We start from the raw sequence: 20,559 nt of genomic DNA on the forward strand, positions 1-20,559 counted from the left end.
AACTACAGGACATTTGAAAAAAGAGATAGAGGAAGACATAAACAAATGGAAGAATATACTGTGTTCATGGGTTGGTAGAATCAACATCATTAAAATGTTCATATTACCCAAAGCAATTTATAGATTCAATGCACTCCCCATTAAAATACCAACGGCATATTTCACAGACCTAGAACAAACGCTCCAAAAATTCATCTGGAATAAAAAAACAAATACCCCGAATAGCAACAGCAATCCTGAGAAAGAAGAAAAAAGTTGGAGGGATCACAATACCAGATATCAAGCTGTATTACAAAGCCACGGTTCTCAAAACTGCCTGGTACTGGCACAAGAAGAGACATATAGACCAATGGAACAGAACAGAGAACCCAGAAATAGAGCCAAGCCATTATGCTCAATTAATATTTGACAAAGGAGGCAAGAGCATACAATGGAGTCAAGATAGTCTCTTCAATAAATGGTGTTGGGAAAAATAGATACATGCAAAAAAATGAAACTAGACCACCAACTTACACCATACACAAAAATAAACTCAAAATGGATAAAGGACTTAAACATAAGATGGGAAACCATAAAAACCTTAGAAGAATCCATAGGCAGCAAAATATCAGATATATATTATAGCAATATCTTTACCAATAGAGCTTCCAGGCCAATGGAAACTAAGGAGAAAATAAACAAATGGGATTATATCAAAACAAAAAGCTTCTGCACAGCAAAAGAAACCATCAACAAAACAAGAAAGCCCACTGCATGGGAGAACATATTTGCCAATGTTATCTCAGGTAAGGGTTTAATCTCCAAAATTTATAGGGAACTCATACAACTTAACAAAAGGAAGATAAACAATCCAATCAAAAAATGGGCAAAGGACACTTTTTGGAAGAGGACGTACAGAGGCCAAGAGATAAATTAAAACATGTTCAAAGTCACTAATCATCCGAGAGATGCAAATAAAAACAACAATGAGGTACCATCTCACACCTGTCAGAATGGCTATCATCAACAAATCAACAAATGACAAGTGCTGGCGAGGATGTGGAGAAAAAGGAACCCTCGTGCACGCTGGTGGGAATGCAGACTGGTGCAGCCACTGTGGAAAAAACAGTATGATGTTTCCTCAAAAAGTTAAAAATGGAACTCCCATTTGACCCAGTGATCCCACTTCTAGAAATATATCCCAAGAAACCATAAACACCAATCATATGCACCCCTATGTTCATAGCAGCACAATTTACAATAGCTAAGATTTGGAAACAGCCCAAGTGCCCATCAGCAGATGAGTGGATGAAAACCTGTGGTACAGCTACACAATGGAATACTACGCTGCTATAAAAAAGAAGGAACTTTTACCATTTGCAACAGCATGGATGGACCTGGAGAGCATTATGCTAGGCAAAATAATCCAGTCAAAGAAAGATAAATATCACATGATCTCACTCATATGTGGGATATAATGATCAACATAATTTGATGAACAAAATAGATCCAGAGACAAGGTAGCACTGAACAAACCGTCCAACCTCAGAGAGAAGGCAGGGGAGGGGGGGCTAAGAGATCAACCAAAGGACTTGTATGCATGCATATTAGGCATAACCAATGGACACAGACACTGGGGTAGTGGGGGTTTGCTCTTGGGGGTGGGAGTGGCCAGAGGGGTGTCAATCCGGGGAAAAGAAGACATATGTAATACTTTAAACAATAAAAACAAAACAAAACTGTGGTACATCTACACAATGGAATACTATGCTGCTATAAAAAAGAAGGAACTTTTACCATTTGCAACAGCATGGATGGACCTGGAGAGCATTATGCTAAGTAAAATAAGCCAGTTGGAGGAAGATAAATATCACATGATCTCACTCATTTGTGGAATATAATGAACAACATAAACTGATGAATAAAAATAGATCCAGAGACAGAGAAACACTGAACGGACTGTCAAACCTCAAAGGGAAGGTAGGGGAGGGGGGTAAGAGATCAACCAAAGGACTTGTATACACGCATATAAGCATAACCAATGGACATGGACACTGGGGAGGTGGGGTAGGAATGGTTGGGGAGGGGGAAGGGTTGATGGGAGAAAAAGGAGACATCCTATATAATCCTATCTAATAAAAGTGAAACATGCAAATTGGCCGTACCTCCACTACGCCCACAAGCCACGCCCACGAGCCAATCAGGAGCAAGTATGCAAATTAACCCAACCAAGATGGTGGTTAATTTGCATATCCAGGTGCAGAGCGAAGACTGAAGACAGCGTAGAAGGAAGCCAAGCACTGCAGAAGGGAGTGAAGCTGCGGAAAAGCAAGCAAGCGGGGCGGCGGAGAAGGGAGGGAAGCAGGAGGGGCGGCAGAGATGGGAGGGAAGCAGGCGGGGCGGTGGAGACCGCCACAGGAAGCCCCATTCTTGCAGGAATCTTCCTGCAATGGGCCTCTAGTAAAAGCCTAATATGCTAAGTGTCCTGTCATCCGTTCAACCAATCAAAGCATAATATGCTAATGATATGCTAAGGCCGCTAAACTGCTCACTCTGACGTGCACTGACCACCAGGGGGCAGACGCTCAGACCAGCAGGTTAGCTTGCTGCTGGGGTCCAGCTGATTGGGACTACGTGAGATGGGCTGGACATGCCCTGGAGCCCTCCTGTAACTCCTCCCCTATTGGCCAACCTCCCGCTTCCCTCCCCGGCCCCGATCGTGCACCGGTGGAGTCCCTTGACCTGGCCTGCACCCTCTCATAATCTGGGACCCCTTGGGAGAGCCAGTTTCAGCCCGATCCCACAGGCCAGGCCCAGGAACCCCACTGGTGCACAAATTCGTGCACCGGGCCTCTAGTATGTAATACTTTAAACTATATATATATATATATATATATAATTAAGACAGTGTATTATTGGTGCCCCAATAGGTCAACAGATGCATGAATAGAGAACCTAGAAGGAGTACAAGATATGTGAAAGAGAATGCTCGTTTATGACAGAGAAGGCAAACAACATAGATTAGTGGTAAAAAGATGGCTCATTCAATAAACTGCATTGGGATAAGTAACTTTTCATATGGAAGAAAATAAATTACTTACTTTATTCCATATACAAAAGTCAATTCCATCTATATTAAGCACCTAAATGTTGACAAACTAAATTTTAAGGCACTTTGCACAAAACATTAGAAAAACAGCTTTCTGATCCTGGTATAGGAAAGGAATTTCTAGATAAGTAAAAAAAAAAAGCAGAAATCATGTGTCTAATGCAATTACTTCCAAATAAATTTTACATTTCTATATCAAAAGACATTATGAACAAGTGAAAAACAAGGGACAGACTGGAAGAAGATATTTACAACATATACAACAAATAATTAGCATCCAGACTACAGAAGGAACTATAAGGAAATGACAAACTACCCAATAGAAAAATGGGTAATCTATTCATATGAATGAAATACAGGACACCTGAATTTCACCAGCAATCAGAAAAATACAAATTAGAAAAAAAAATGAGATATAAAGCACAGCCATCAGATTGGTAAATTTTTTTAAGTCTAACAGTACAAAGTGTTGACCAAGATGTAGGGAAAGGGGAACTCTCCTGTTTGGGAAAATAATTTGGCAACATTTAGTAACAGTCGTAATGTGTATACCCTATGACCCAGCAGTTCCACTGCTAAGTATTTCAATTTAAAACAAACACATCGCCCTGGCCCCTGGCCAATGTGGCTCAGTTGGTTGAGTGACATCCCATGAACTAAAGGGTCGCAGGTTTGATACCCTGTTAGCACCCATGTCCAGATTTCAGGCTGGAGGTAGCCAATCAATGTTTCTCTCACATCAATGTTTCTCTCTCTCTCTCTCTCCCCCTCTCTAAAATCAATTTTTTAAAAATTTAAAATACATAAATAAGAACAGTCACTAAAACACTTTTTGTAATAGGAAAAAAAATGACAACAATGCAATTATATATCCATTAGGGAAGAAGAGACTCCTAGAAGACTGGCTAAAACAGGGGTTCATTTTGGTACTTCCAGAGCCTAGTAACATGCTATCACAGAGTAGGTGCTCAGAAAATGTCTGAATGAATGAATGAATGAATGAGAAATGGTTATTACCTAAATGTGGATGCAGATTTGAGAAACAGCTGTGGTTATATGGAGAACTAAAACAAATAGACCAAAATCACTGCCTTCATAGGATAAATGAGATAAATAATAAAAGTACAGAGTATATTGAATAGTGATAAGTGCTAACAAATAAAAAGCAGGGGAGGGGGATAGGGAAGTGTTGGGGAGCGTTACAATTTCATACTGAATGTCCAGAAAAGGCCTCACTTATAAGAATTGAGTAAAGACATGAAGGGAGTAAAGGAGACAGCAGATAACTGGAGGAAGAACATTCCAGGCAGAAGTAACAGCCTGGACAAAGATTCTGGGATTTAAGCACTGTAGGCCTGACACTTCTGATGAATTGCAAGAGAGTCAGCGTGGATAAAGCGAATGAAGAGTGATGGGAAATGAGAAGTGATTTGGGGAGGTGGGGATACAGATCAAGTAGACTTTGGTTTTTACTGTGAGCAAGAAGGCAAGTCCTTAGAAGGTTGTAAATAAAGGAATTACATGATCTAACTTATGTTTAAATAAGATCACTCTAGCTGCTAGGTTGAAAACAGGCTACAGGGTATTTAATGACAATATTGGAATCATAAGGTTCTTTAAGAATCTGGTCAAGATACCAACTTCAGTACTGCTGGGATAGTTGGGATTCTTCTAATGCTTGACTCTCCCTAACCAAATGAAAAACTGGGTATCTAAAAATATATGCCTGAACATAGAGATAAAAGCAGCAAACATTCAAAGATCTAGGTTCTTAAATATTAATTCATGAGACTAAAACTTATTAGCCACATCAAAATAATACTATCAGAGGCCTGAGCTTCCTTTTCCTATGCTTCATTCCTTGAGAGAAAGGCAAAGAATGCAGGTACTAGTACTTCCAAACTGATGCTGAAATAAATCTGACACTCATTTATTCAACCAACATTTGGAATATGAGTACTTACAATAGGCCAGCTGCTGTCTTGAGAGCAAGGGATATAAAGACAAGCAAGATATATAGCCCCTACCCTCAGATATTTAGTCTACTGAGATATCTAGACTTATATACTATACTAGAGGCCCGGTGCACAAATTGGTGCACAGGTGGGGTCCATCTGGCCCACCCCAATGGGGGCCCATTGGGCTGGGTCAACAGTGGGGAGGGGCCGCAGGCAGTTGGCTGGCCAACCCTACCCCAGATCAGGGTGTTGGGGGCTGATCAGGGGCCTGGCCAGCAAGGGGGGGGCGGGGGCGGGAATGGGCTGATCAGGGCCCAGATCAGGCTGGTTGGCTGCTGCAGTGCACATCACAGCCACCGGTCATTCTGGTTGTTCCGCCGTTCTGGTCGCTGGGCTTTTATATATATAGATAGAAACACAACAGCACTAGCTGAAATATAAATGAGCCACAAATGCAAGCCACATTTATAATTTTAAAATTTCTAATAATCATATTTTTTAAAAGTAAAAAGAAACAGGTAAAATGAATTATAATATTTTACTTTACCCAATATATCCAAAATATTACTTTAACATGTGATTCATATAAAAAAATTGAGATTTTACATTCCTTTTTCTTCATACAGTTTTTGAAATCCTGTGTTTATTTTATACTTAAGAATATCTCAATTCGAATTAGCCACACTTCATGTGTATTAGATGGCATAGTTATTCAGAAAAGACCTATTTTTTAGAAATTTGAAAAGAATATGACATTTTCAGGTACAGTACAAATTAAAATAGTAGAGAGAGGCTTAAACATGTTCACAGGTTAAAGGTAAAGACTAAACATACAAGTACAGATACTTGATGGGGACTGTGGAGAACAGGATTAATAGCACAAGTAGTTAATTTTACTGTGAGCAAGAAGGCAAGTCCTTAGAACAGCCGTGGGCAAACTACAGCCCGGGGGCCGGATCTGGCCCATTCGGCTGTTCTATCCAGCCTGAGGAGCCGAAAGAGCGGAGGGTTCTCTTGCTCTCCCCTCCGCTCCTTTACTTTGAATTTATATTAGTTTACACAAACACTCCATCCATGCTTTTGTTCCGGCCCTCCGGTCCAGTTTAAGAACCCATTGTGGCCCTCCAGTCAAAAAGTTTGCTCACCCCTGCCTTAGAAGGTTGTAAATATAAGAATTACATGATCTAACTTGTGTTTAAATAAGATCACTCTAGCTGCTAAGTTGAAAACAGGCTACAGGCTAAAGAGGACTATCACACCTACCTTGTGACAGGTGGAAAGGGAAGAATTTAGTAAAATTACAAACAAGTTCAGTGAGTGTGTGTGGTGAGAAAACAGAAAGTTGAGACAGTTTAGAATAAGAGCTCCCCATTTTTTCTCAGTGAATCAGAAAACAATCTTATCAGCCCTTCCACCACTGCCAAAACAAATATGAAAAAATTTAAGAAACAGCATCTTACTATAACAACGTTCAGTTGTATTTTTGTAAAATTATAGCCATTTTCTAGCTTTCTTCTGGACTGGTCACTCTTGGATTTTGTCACTGTATATCTCTGAACACAGAAGCAATACCATGGGATTCATTCTTTCTTCGCTTATTTATTGAGCAAACATGAACCCAATGTCTACTCTATGTCAAGTACTATGATAGACAATGAGCATAAAAAGATGAATTAAGGCGCTCACTGACCTACATTTGTATCCTCAGTATTTAGCACATTATAATGTCTGCACTACAGGATGTGCTTTAAAAACATAGCATTACATTGCCCTGTAAATATTACATATCAACTAAAATATTTATTGAAAAAGACTTTCAGTTAAAAGTCTGAAGTAGTAGTGTCCAGTAGAATTTTCTGTGATAATGATAATATTCTACTCTGATCTATCCAATATGGTAGGTAATAGTCACATAAATTTTTAATTTAATTAATTAGAATTTTAATAGCAAATATGGTTAATAATTACTATACAAATCTAAATATTAGAAAACAGTTAGTAGCTAATGACATTTCCACTATTATAATGAAAATGCTGTCATCCTATCTCTGAGTTAATACACATATGCTGCTAGAAATAAGTACACTATGGATAATACTAACTGTACCAAAAAGACATAAAAAATTTTTCTTAGTGTACAATAACTTAATTGAGAGCCAGAAAAGAACAAAAGAGAAAGAGAACCCTAGCCAGTGTGGCTCAATTGGTTGGAGGGTTGTCCCATAAACTGAAGGGTCATGGGTTTGAGTCCTGGTCAGGGCACATAGTTAGGTTGGGGGTCCATCCCCGGTCAGGGCAAATCATTTATGTTTCTCTCTCACATCGATGTTTTCTGCACTCTCTCTGAGAAAAGAAAAGGGAAATGATATTCTTTCCACTCTACTTCTCTAACAGAAAACATCAAGCTTCTGACAACCTCCTGATTTTCCTCATCGATTCTAGTTAGTGAAAATACTTTGTGGAGATAAGGAGTCAAGCATTTCTTTAATTAAGGAGAAAGTACTAGAGCATAGTATTTATTTCTATAATAAAATGACTATAAACTTTTTGGGCAAGAAAAGTTGTTGAAAATCAGGTTTCATATAATAAATAAGGTGTGTTTAGAACTCCAAAAACCTATCCTTGATTTGCATATTAATTTTCCCAATTTTGTCCTATTTATATCAATTTTTAAAATAAGTCTCTTCCTAAAAGACACAGATGACTCAATCCATTGAGCAAATTGAAGTATAATCTAAACTAGACTTTGAGTAATTCCTGGTAGAGTAACTAAAATAACTGCTTATGACTGGGATAGTAAAATATGCTTTCATTACTATCCTTAATGTATAATTTAAGTGACTGTACAAAGTTAATCAAAGGTACAAAGTCCTAAATTGGCACAGGTTTGATTACATACTTAGAAGATCTGATAACTTAAAAATAAAACCAATGAGGTGAGCAACTAAACGTCAGAGACAGCATTTTTTACGCACAGCAACTTGTTCGACTTGTCGTCTTAGAAATTAGCCACACAACTTGCCACCCTTCCTTTAGGTTGCATTCATTTGAAGTCATTTTTAAAAAACATGACCAAATTGTCTGTCTTGAACATGAGAGGTTATACAAGCAGGATTTTATTCAGGTTAACAAAAATACCTAACACTGAGAAGCTGTGTCTTCATCTACAGGAAAAGCTTTAAGAGAACCACTTCAGAATGATCTTCCTACCAGACAAAAACACCATCAGGTAAATAACCCTTCTATACAGGAAGACTGGCAAATCAAAAGCATGAGATCAGACCTGTAATAATTAACATCAGGAAAAAAATAATTAACTTCGAGTCAAGTTACTGTGCTATGGCTTACTGCAACGAAGTCTTTCCACAGTATGGTAGTATAATGATACGAGAGGCACGATGCACGAAATTCGTGCAAGGGGCTAGGGCTAGGGGCCCTTGCAACCCTGGCTTCCTCTGGAAGGTCGTTTGGCTATCAGGTCTAATTAGCATATTACGCTTTTATTATTATAGAAGATCATTAGCTTGATTTTCTAATAAGGCATATATCTGGACTATCTGAATTCACAATTAACTAAAAATAGCCAACATTTGTTTGAGGGAGTGGCAGGCAGTTCTAGTTTCATATATAAGATTTTTTTTAGAATAATGCCCACTGCAAAATAAAGGCTGGCTCTGAAACGGCATACTTCGCAGTCTTAACGACAAACTGCTGTTCTAGAGGCAGGGAAAGAGTGTTCCCAACGCTTTCGTCTACCAAAAATCGTTTTTGCTTCACTGCCTTTTGAATTAATACACGGAACCACTGAGCTGTAGGAGCATTTAAACTAAAGCGATTTAGAAATTAAGCAGCAGCCAGTCACAGGCCTCCTCATCCAGACAAGGTTAGGCTTCCTCAGCCAGAAGCAACTTTCGTCCTAAATTTCCACTGCTGCCCTCGTGCTGTATTTGCCAAGAGGCAGGAAAGATTTCTCTCTCTGAATTCATTCTAAGAACGTGGCGCTTTTGATATGTCTTAACTCGCCCTCTTCTAAGATTTCGTCCCCCTCACCCCGAGATGTTCCACTGGTTCCAACCCTATTTCGCTCAAACTGCCTTCGGGAGGACGGAAAAAAAAAAAAAAAATAAGGTCGACATTCCAAAAGTTTCACCTGGGGTGGGGTGAGGACAAGGTAGGAGCACGCAGTCCTACATAACTCCCATACAAACCTCTTCCGAAACTAAACGGGTTGTTGGAATATCTTCTGTCCCTCACGCAGGCTTTGGGGAACACTCCGTCCGCTGTGAGGGGTTAGACTAGGACAGGAACCCTCCTTTTGATAACCAACGCCACACTGGATCTTGCACTAACTGCAAACAGGGACGAGAGAGGCTGAAGCCGAGTCCTCCCCTCCAACGTGTCGCAAATTGCTAGAGGCAGGAAGCGCCAGCCTCTTTCCACTTTCCGTGCCCTCGCCCCGTTTCCCCAGGATCCCCGCTCCGGATCCCCGATTTGGGCCGCAGCCGCCGAGGAGGGAGTCGCCAAGAAGCGCGGGCAGGAAGCGGCCGCCTCCCGCAGCCAGCCCCGGCGACCCGGGCTGGGAGGCGAGACGCGCGCGGGGTTGCGCAGGGTTCGCCCGCTCCGGCCCCGCTCCCGCCTCCGCTGCGGCCTAAGCCCGACGCCCCAGCCCGGCCCCGCGCCACCGGCCCTGCCCCGCCACCCCGGCCGGAGAGGCCGCGCGGGAGCGAGCGGGAGGTTGGAGGTACCTACCAGCTGCTGCCGGACCCAGCGCCACATGCCCCCGCCGTCGCCGTCCCGGTCCCGCGGGACGCGAGGGCAGAGGGGCTGCAGGTGGAGGCCCACGAGCCAGAAGAGGAAGTGTGAGAGCCCCTCTGGCTAAAGTTGCGCTCGCCGCTCCCGCCGCCTCCACCTCACTCCCCGTGCCGGGCCCCCATCTCACCGCGCCGGCCCCAAGGTCTCACAGGCGCGGCCCCGGCGCCACCCCCACCCGGCGCTGCTGAGCCAGGCGCCTCGCCGCAGCCACCTTCATTATTGACCGTTGTCATCCAAGGCACCGCCACAACCCCACCCCCGCCCGGCCCGGCCCCCCCGCCCCCCTACCGGCGTCCCGGCCCCACCCGGGCCCGTCCCCAGCGTCCCGGCCCGCCCCCGGACGTGACGACAGGGACTGGCGGACCCAGGGCCTGGGCGCGCTCCGCCGGCGTCTAGAACGGGGCTCAGCCGTGTGGGCGGGTCCAGCCGAGGAAAGGGGCGGGGTTCGCGAACGCAGTTTCTACGCTCCGCCCCATCTCGGGGGTGGGAGTAAGTCGCCTCTGAGGGGCAGTCTGTGGAGCCTGGGGTTTCTGACGGACTCCTTTATTGCTACCTCCTGTTGCAGGTGTGTTTCTGCCGTCGCTTTCTAGGTACACTCCCTCCTACCCCCCACCCGCACCCGTCCCCCGACACGCATATGCAACCATCTCGAGAGTGGGGACTGAAGGTTAATCCCCAGACTTTGGGCTCAATTGTCAAAGCCTTAGCCTCAGCGCAGAACGCAGCCCTCTTTAGCAAACAACTGAGTTGGGGTAAGGGGAATCTTGATCACTCCCTTTAAGTAATTTTGAAAGGAATGCAGATCCTCTGTGCCTGGTCCACTCTGGGCCAGTGTTTCCAGGAGAATGGATGAGACACTATTTTGCAGTGTTAAATTGAACAGGTTAGGGTGAAAAATACTCAGTGGGAAGTTTGTTGTTTTCTGTTCATTGCTACACTCCTGCAATCAAAAACACCAGGCCTAGGTAAGATAAGGGTGGACAAACAAAGACAAGGAGGAATATAAAAATAACTGGACAAGGCTTTGATTTGGAAGGCTGAAATGAAGCGTCAGGTCACCCTTTGTTCAAAAGCAGCCCCGTGAACATCTTAAGTGTTATGTATAAGTATTGTGTGCAATAATTTTGCTGAATTAAAGCACACTTCATTTAACACAGGCACTTGTGGTTTTTTAAAAAACGACATTTTATAACGTGAAAAGAAATCTAAATGAGATTAGCATGACTGGGCAAGTTATTGCATATATATGTTGTTTTAATTTACATAGACATTTCTTATTACATAATGCTTATCCAGCACCACAAATAGAGCCTTTCCTCAGGGATATTTATGATATATAAAACCAGCAGTGGAATTGTATATAATAAATAAGCCAATCACAAAAATTAGCTAGCTTAGCAATTTTCAACCATTGTGACACAGAGACACACTGGTATGCCATAAGAATTTTTAAAGTTTGCAATACCTGACTATTAGGACACTGACCTCTTTTAGACTGCCAAATGAAAAAATGACAACAACCAACACAACAATAGCCGTCCCGTGTGAATGAATCAAAATTATATCATTTTTTTGTCAGATCCACAAAAAATATATATTGTTTGGTGTGCCACAGAATTTTAGTAATTAGTTTGTGTGTCATTAGATGAAAAAGGTCGAAAATCGCTGAGCTAAAGGCCCTGTCCAGATAGCTCAGTTGGTTAGAACACCACCTGGGTAGTCTGGGTAAGCCAAGGTTGCTCCATCTCTGGTGGGGGCAAAACAATACAGGAAGCAACCAATGAGTGCAAAAATAAGTGGAACAGCAGATGGATGATTCGCTCCCTCTATCTAAAACCAATCAGTAAAATTTTAAAAAAGAAAGAAAAGTCACTGAGCTACATTTTTAAAAAAATATATTTTATTGATTTTTTACAGAGAGGAAGAGAGAGGGATAGAGAGTTAGAAACATCGATGAGAGAGAAACATCGATCAGCTGCCTCCTGCACACCTCCTACTGGGGATATGCCCGCAACCAAGGTACATGCCCTTGACCGGACCTTTCAATCCGCAGGCCAACGCTCTATCCACTGAGCCAAACCAGTCAGAGCTGAGCTACATATTTAAAGAGAAAAATTAATCTTACTTTTGTTCTTATGATTGAACCTTACTTTATGAACCTAAAGGAAGTTTGAGATACATTTATTTGTTATAGTGATAAGCCAGTCATGGAACACTTGTGTGTCCCAGGCTCTGTCCTAAACTCTGTACTTGCACGATCTACTTTAACCCTCCAAAATTCTTTGAAGTTGGTATTATTATTCCCATTTTATGGATGTGAAAATAAAGGCTCAGGGTAAGTAACTTGGCAAAACTGGGATTCAGATTCTGTATGATTAGGCAATAAGGCTCATGCGAGTTCCTAAGATATGTAAAGACACGAAAGTATGACTATACCTGCTTTTATTCATCTGCAAGTGGTCTAATTAAAATTAATCCTGAAATGTTTATTTATATGCCACTAAAGTTTGTCAAGACAGCATAAGAAATAGAAATCTAGATGACACTTTGTTTTATTTAACGGTGTCCCAAATTTCAAAAAGTAGAAGTGGGAGGAGGAATTGATTCTAAATGCTATGGTAGAATATGGTAAGAAGTGATCTCAAGATAACTCTAAAGATAATAATTGTAACTCAAGCTGTCAGGAACAGAATGAGAATTCAAAGTACTATTTTGTTGTAAGCATTTTTCAAAAACAATTTTATATACCTCATTTGAATTCAAGGAGCATAAAGTATTTTATATGTAGATTATAATCCTTTAGTCATGAGCAAATCAATTTGGTGTGTCATGATTGGTATTTTAAAAAATAGAATAAAAAAATCAGGATATATCACACACAGCTATTTCTTAAATGTATTGAGCACCAAATGTATGCATAACAACTGCCTAAAACTAGGAGGAGACACAAATGAAACTTTTAAGGTGAGCACCTTCGCTCTGGGTGGAGTTTATAATCTACTTGGAAAGAGAAGATGCTGACAGGAATCAGTTAAATAACAATCCAAGTCAATATGGGATTAAGTCCTAAAGAAATATACCAATAATGGTCACTAATTTCAGAAATGTGATGTGCACAGTAGTAATTGGGGAGAGTTCAGAAGAAAGGAGCTAAATTTAAACTGAACTTAAAATGGGAGGGAGAATGGGAGGAGGTACTTTCCCTCAGGATGAACTGCAGGAACAAATACTTTTAAGAGTGAAGAATAAGAATGTTCAGGGTGTTTGAGGAACAACTGTTAATTTGGAGTAATAGGAGGTGGGATTTGGTTAAGTAAGGTGAGGCATAATATTGGGAGAGTTTCTGGCTAGTCACAAGAGTTTATAGGAAATGGGCGATCCCTGGAATTTTCTGAACAAGAAATGACAAGATGAAATTAGAATCTTACTCCACAAACATTCTGTGTGATAGGTTGGAGAGAGAAGGGTGAGGTAGGAAATTATTGCTAGAGCGAAGCATTGAGTTCAAAAGTGCTGGACTGGCAGAGATCCAGAAGTAAAAGCATGTTATAGGAAGTTGTGCTCTGATGATAGATAGGGAAACTGAAACTTAAGCCATTCCAAGTGAGGTGACAGACCTGAGAGAGTAAGTTTACCAGCATCACATGACAGCCACTGAATTAATGGAAAATATGGTTCTTTTTGATGTGTTCACTCCCAAGGAAAAAAAAAAAACATCTCTTGGTTTGATATAATATAGATTCTCAAGTGTACCAAAGACAAAACCAAGAGGGATATTTTTTTCTTTTTTAATGGAATTACATTGAATCTATGGATTGCTTTGGGTAGTATTTTATTGATGTTAATTCTTCTAATCCATCAACACAATATATATATGCTTCCACTTGTTTCTATCTTCCTAAGTTTCTTTCTTTAATGTCTTACAGTTTTCTGAGCACAGGTCTTTTACCTCCTTGGTTAAATTTATTCCTTGGTACCTTATTTTTTTTATGCAATTGTAAATGGGACTGTTTTTTAGTTTCTCTTTCTGATAGTTCATTATCTATATACAGGCCCCATGCATGAAATTCATTCAAGGGGCTTGGCCCTCACAGCTGCAGCCACAGCGGCTTGCCTCGGCCCTCGCAGCCCCAGCTTCATCCAGAAGGTCACCCGGAAGGTCATTCGGCTGCCTGGTCTAATTAGCATATTACACTTTTATTATTATAGATATAAAAGCCTAAGCAACCGTTATGACCAGTCAACCAAACGACCGGTCAACCAGTCACTATGATGCACACTGACCACCACAGGGCAGATGCTCAACACAGGAGCAGCCCCCTGTGGTCAGTGCGCTCCCACAGCCAATCTCCCGTGCCCAGTCAACCTTCCACTGTCCCTACCGCCCCCCTCCCCCGCCCGCTGGCCCCTGATCGGCCCTTATTGGGACTGAGCTAGACGTCCCCCATGTCCCCCATTGCCCCGATCGCCGGCCAGGCCAAGGGACCCCACCCACGCACGAATTCGTGCACCAGGCCTCTAGTTGATGTATAAAAATGCAACTGATTTCTGAATATTAATTTTTGTATCCTGATCTTTTGCCGAATTCATTTGTTAGGTTTAGCAGTTTTTTGGTGGAGTCTTTAGAGTTTTCAATATCATGTACAATATCATGTCATCTACGAATAATGACAGTTTTACTCCCTCCTTTCCAATTTGGATGCCTTTTATTTCTCCTTCTTGTCTGATCGCTGTTGCTAGAACTTCCAGTACTATCTACACTAATAAAAGAGAAACATGCAAATTAACCATCCAATCAGAAGGGAATATGCAAATTAGAAGGAGAAAGATGGCCACAGCCCAGCTGCTCCGGGCACAGAGTGGCCAGGCGGGGCAGGACTCCTGCTATGAGAGGGAAGGGCGGGGGCAGCACTCTGGCCACAGCGAAATGAAGATTGCAGACTCCGGAGCCTGCAGCGAAGACGAAGGCTGCAGACTCTGGCTGGTGCCTGCAGCAAAGGTGGCAGACTCTGGCTGGAGAGAAGGCCTGGGTCCCAGTTGCCGGAGGAAAACCGGTGCTGGAAGCCAAGGGAAGGAAGGCCTATTGCACGAATCTCTTCGTGCAACAGGCCTCTAGTGTTGAATAAGAGTGGTGAAAGCAGACATCCCTGTCTTATTCCTTGTCTTAAGGGAAATGCTGTTAGTTTTTGTTCATTGAGTATAATGTTGGCTCTAGGCTTTTCATATATGTATGGCCTTTGTTATGTTGAGGTAAGATCCCTCTATTCCCTCTTTGCTGAGAGTTTTTATTATAAACGGGTGCTGGATTTTATAAAATGCTTTTTCTGAATCCATTGTTATGATCATGTGATTTTTATCTTTTATTTTGTTTATGCAAATCACATTTATTGATTTGCAAATATTGTACCAACCTTGCATCCCTGGAATAGAATCCACTTGATCATGGTGTATGATATTTTGATGTATTGCTGGATCCAATTTGCTAATGTTTTGTTGTGGATTTTAGCATCTATGTTCATCAGGGATATTGGTTTATAATTTTCTTTCTCTGTAGTGTCTTTACCTGGTTTTAGAATTAGGATAATGCTTGCCCTGTAAAAAGAGCTTGAAGTCTTCCTGCCTCTTGAATTTTTTGGAATAGTCTGAGGGGGATAGGTGTTATTTCTTCTATGAATATTTGGTAAAATTCGTCTATGAAGCCATCCAGTCCAGGACTTTTGTTTTTGAATGGTTTTATTATTATTATTATTGCTTTAATTTCTTTAGTTGTAATTGGTCTATTCAGGTTTTCCGATTCTTCCTGATTCATTTTGCAAGGTAGTATGTTTCCAGGAATTTGTCCATTTCATCCACGTTGTCCAGCTTATTGGCATATAATTGTTCATAGTATTTTCTTACAATCCTTTGTATTTCTGGGATGTCAGTTGTTACTTTTCCTTTCATTTCTGAATTTATTTATTTGGGTCCTCTCTCTTTTATTCATGATGAGTCTGGTTAAAGGTTTATTAATCTTATTTATCTTTTCAAAGAATCAGCTATTGGTTTCATTGATCTTTTGTATTTTATTTTATTTTACTTTATTTTTCAGTTTCTATGTCATTTATTTCCACTCTGATCTTTATTACTTCCTTCCTTCTACTTACTCTGGGCTTTTCTTGTTGTTATCTTTCTAATTCTTTAAGTGGTAGGGTTAGATGCTTTCTTAAATTTTTTTTTTTTTTTTTTTTTTTTTTTTAAGTAGGCCTGTAGTGCTATGTAGTGCTATGAACTTCCCTCTCAGAACAGCTTTCACTGTGTCCCATAGATTTGGGGTTGTTGTGTATTCATTTTCATTAGTTACCAGGGAATTTTTAATTTCTTTCTTGATCACATTGGAAACCCATTCATCTATAACAATAAAAGCATAATATGCAAATTAGACTGGACATCCTGCCAGATGACCTCCGGACAACCTTCCAGATGAAGCTGGGGTTGCAAGGGAAGCCGGGTCCCGGGTGCCTGTTGGTGGCCAGAGAGAAGCCTGGGTCCCAGGTGCCAGAAGGAAGCTGGTTCCCGGAGTCGGGGGAAGGAAGGCCTACTCTTGCATGAATTTCATGCATCGGGCCTCTAGTTGTTTAATAACATGCTATTTAACCTCCATGTGTTTGAATATTTTTGAGGAATTTTTTTATTATAGTTGATTTATAGTTTCATGCATTGTGATTTGAGCAGATGCTGACATAATTTCTATCTTCTTTAATTTATTTAGACTTATTTTGTGTCCTTATATGTGGTCTATCTTTGAGACTATTCCATGTGCACTTGAGAAGAATGTATATTCTGTTACTTTGGGATGAAATATTCTGTAAATATCAATTAAATCCATCTGGTGCAGGGTGTTGTTCAAGATCACTGTTTCCTTATTTATTTTTTGTCTGGAAGATCTATCCATTGATGACAGTAGGGTATTAAAGTCCCCAACTATGACTGTATTGATGTCAATGTCACCTTTAAAATCTACCAATAGTTTTTTTATATTTTTAAGTGCTTTGACATTGGGTGCATATGTTTAGCAGGGTATCCTATTGTTGGATCGATACCTTTAGTATTACGAGGTAGCTTTCCTTATCTCTTGTTATATCCTTTGCTTTGAAGTCTATTTTGTCACATATGATTATTGCTACCTCCGCTTTATTTTGTGCTTCCATTTGCATGAAATTTTTTTCCATCCTTTCATTTTGAGCCTATGTGTATCTTTTGTTCTGAGGTGTGTCTCTTGTAGACAGCATATATGTGGGTCATGTTTTTTATCCATTCCCCTACCCTGTCTTTTGATTAGAGCATTTAACCCATTTACATTTAAGGTTATTATTGATAGGCACTTAGTATTTTTTGCCATTTTTTTATGCCAATGTTCCTCTCTCTTTCTCTCTCTCTCTCCTTCTCTCTCTCTCTTTCTCTCTCTTCTTATTCTTATAGCAGTTCCTATAACATTTCTTGTAATGCTGGTTTGATGATAGTGAACTCCTTTAGTCTTTTTTGGTCTGGGAAGCTCTTTATTTTGCCTTCAATTTGTTTTTTATTTTTATTTTTTAACTTCTATTGATTTCAGAGAGGAAGGGAGAGGGAGAGAAGGAGATAGAAACATCAACGATGAGAGAGAATCATTGATTGGCTGCCTCCTGCATGCTCCCTACTGGGGATCGAGCCTGCAGCCCAGGCATGTACCCTTGACTGGAATTGAATCTGGGACTCTTCAGTCCACAGGCCAACGCTCTATCCACTGAGCCAAACCAGCTAGGGCTATTTTGACTTCAATTTTAAATGATGGCCTGTTGAATAGCATAGTCTTGGTAGCAGGTCCTTGCTTTCCATTATTTTGAATACTTCATGCCAATCACTTCTGGCCTGAAGTGAATCTGTTCTATCTCATTTTTTAAAAGAGCAACTTTATACTTTCTCAAAATCATAAATCTACTAGATTATAAATTATTCCACTTAAAAAGCAGTTTCCTTCTGGCCCTGGTTGGGTGGCTAGTTGATTGGAGCATCATCTCCTACATCAAAAGTTTTCGGGTCTGATTCCCTCTCAGTACACATATCTAGGTTGTGAGTTCGATGCATATGAGAGGCAACCAATCAATGTTTCTCTCTTGCATTGATGTTTCTTTCTTTCTGTCTTTCTCTCTTTCTCCCTTCCTCTCTCTAAAATCAATAGAAACACATCCTTGGATGAAGATTAAAAATAAATAAAAAAGCAGTTTCCTTCTGATTATCCTTCCAGAATTTCCAGACCAGACTTTAGACAAAAAAATAAAAAATTAAAAAAAACACACACACAAAAAGAAAACACTCTTCAGGCAAGCTTTTCCAGTACTGCCCAGGATTATATGTTTTATCACCTTGTGAAGAAATTTACTAGGAACAATATCACATTACATTTTGGAACTTTTCATGAAAGATTCTCAAACAGTTATCAGTTGTGGATTAAGTTATATGAATGCAGTTTTAATTTTTGGCTATTTATGCTTATACAGAATTGAAACTCAAAAGCACAGTGAGAGTTAGGATCCATAAAAACGACAAGTCAATGCATGTAAACCATAAATATGTTCTGCACCTTCCTTCTTTCTTATTTTTAAGTTGCCCTTTAATAACTCCATACTACTTTTGCATGAATTAGATCCAGTGTTCTATCACTTCTCTTGTAACAAAACAGAAAAATGAACGAGTGTACTTTTGGACTTAGTTTTACTTGTAAGAGAGGAGGAGCTTAGACACACAAGTATCCTGCGATTGAATTACTGACAGAAAGATTGATGGCCTCAGAGCAGCTGCAGCAAAACCAAAGCTGCTATTCATAGTCTTCAACACTTAACCAACTTTGAGTTATTTATGCTACACAATAGGTCAAGTTATTTAGCCACTAAGAAGCATTCGTTTTGTAATACTTTATCTTATGCACATCACGAGGAAGTTTCATTGCTTGAGGTTAAATGTTTTATGAGTGTGTGTTTTTTCCTCATTAAAATGACTGCATTTGGTCCTGGCCAGTGTGGTTCAGTATGTTGGGTGTCAGCCCATATCCTGTTGCCAGTTCAATTCCTGGTCAGGGCACAAGCCCGGGTTTTGGGCTTGATCCCTGAGTGGGGAGGGGACATGCAAAAGGCAGCCAATTGATGTTTCACTCTCACATCAATGTTTCTCTATCTCCCTCTCCCTTTCCCTTTCTCTTAAAAACAAACAAACAAAAAACAAACAAAAAAAGACTGCATTAGGTCTTACAGACAGTCTTAGCTTACAGAAAGTAAAATGAGGTTGCTGGGGTCTGGAGAGAGGTGGGAATGGGATGCTATTGTCTAGTGGGTATAGATTTTCAGTTTACAAGATGAACAGCGTTATGGAGATGGGTGGTGGTGATGGTTGCACAATATTATAAGTATACTAGAGGCCCAGTGCACAGATTCTTGCCCCGGTGGGGTCTGAGGAAAATCTTGGCTTAGCCCACACATATTTCCCCAGTTGCCCTCTGTTTCCTTAACATTTATAAAACAACATTAATCTTATCTTCAATTCTGCTGAGTATTAAAGGAAATGAATATGCCAGAAATTGCCCACATACCTGTGTGGTTTACAGAAATGAACAGTTGGGAGAAGTAATGTTAATGGAGGATTTTCTGAAGACTATGCAATCTACCTACATTTTATCTTTAGACTAGAGGCCCAGTGCACGGATTCATGCACCGGTGGGGTCCCTTGGCCTGGCCTGTGGCTCTCCGACATCCCCCAGAAGGGTCCTGGATTACGAAAGTGCGCAGGCCAGGCCAAAGGACTTCACCAATGCACGATCGGTGCTGGGGAGGGACCACGGGAAGGCTCCAGGGCGTGTCCAGGCCATCTCTCCCAGTCCAAACCGTCCGAACCTCAGCAGCAAACAAACCTACCTGTCAGAGCATCTTCCCCCTGGTGGTCAGTGCACGTCATAGCTACCAGTCGAATGGTCCAACGATCGAACGGTCGAACAGTTGCTTAGGCTTTTATATATAGAGAGAAAACAGATGAGAAATCTGCCTTTGCATACTCTTCTTTTGGCTGTTATAGAATTTACCAGGCAACCGAAAAATACACAGGAGTACTGGAGGCACAGGAAAAACCCATTTATTTTCAGATGTTTCTCATGCACTAGTACGGGACTCAGGGGAGGCTGTTTCTCTCCAAATCCTGAGCAAGCCAATATGGAGGAAGCTTTCCCTTTGGTTTCTCTGTCCCCCAAATATGGGATGGGACTTCCAGACATTTTGCGGGCTTTGCAAAAAGCCCCGTGTGTTGGGGTGGGGGCCGTGAGACCACATATAAAGGCCTGGCCTAGCACCAGTGCTGATAACTCCATCTGGGGGCTGTGTATTGTTTATGGTTTATGGCCTCTCTAAAATGGGAGTAGTATTTAGGTAAACAGGTCTTGCAGGACCAGATAATTAAAGAAGTGGCAGTGACTAGGCAGTAGGCTAACAAGAATGTGCATTAGGTTACTGGCACAGATTCAGATTGCTAGCCCCCCCAAAATGTCTCATTTTCCCCATCATGGCCACTCTTATGATTACTTTTACTGAACTGTAGTTTAGGATTACATGAACAACATACAAAGTCTAGGGACAGTAGTGTCACCTAACTCAAGGAGTTTGCCCAACTCATGGGGTTCATGCTTGGGGTACTCTTTTGAAC

At 41.1% G+C, this 20,559-nt stretch overlaps 1 protein-coding gene across 6 annotated transcripts in view; it reads right to left on the minus strand.

The window, feature by feature from the left end:
- Window positions 1–10,124, minus strand: part of ATP11B (ATPase phospholipid transporting 11B (putative)) — a 122,242-nt gene extending 112,118 nt beyond the window's left edge. For all 6 annotated transcript variants that reach the window (XR_013959932.1, XM_080656160.1, XM_080656161.1 and 3 more), the window contains exon 1: window positions 9,796–10,124. Coding sequence is in view for 5 of the 6 variants with exons in the window: in XM_080656160.1 (XP_080512286.1) it covers window positions 9,796–9,822 (27 nt within the window). In the remaining variant the exon portion in view is untranslated. The remainder of the gene's footprint in view (window positions 1–9,795) is intronic.
- Window positions 10,125–20,559: the final 10,435 nt, after the last annotated feature.

Source organism: Plecotus auritus, assembly GCF_963455305.1.
Source record: "Plecotus auritus genome assembly, chromosome: 2".
Classification (NCBI taxonomy): domain Eukaryota; kingdom Metazoa; phylum Chordata; class Mammalia; order Chiroptera; family Vespertilionidae; genus Plecotus; species Plecotus auritus.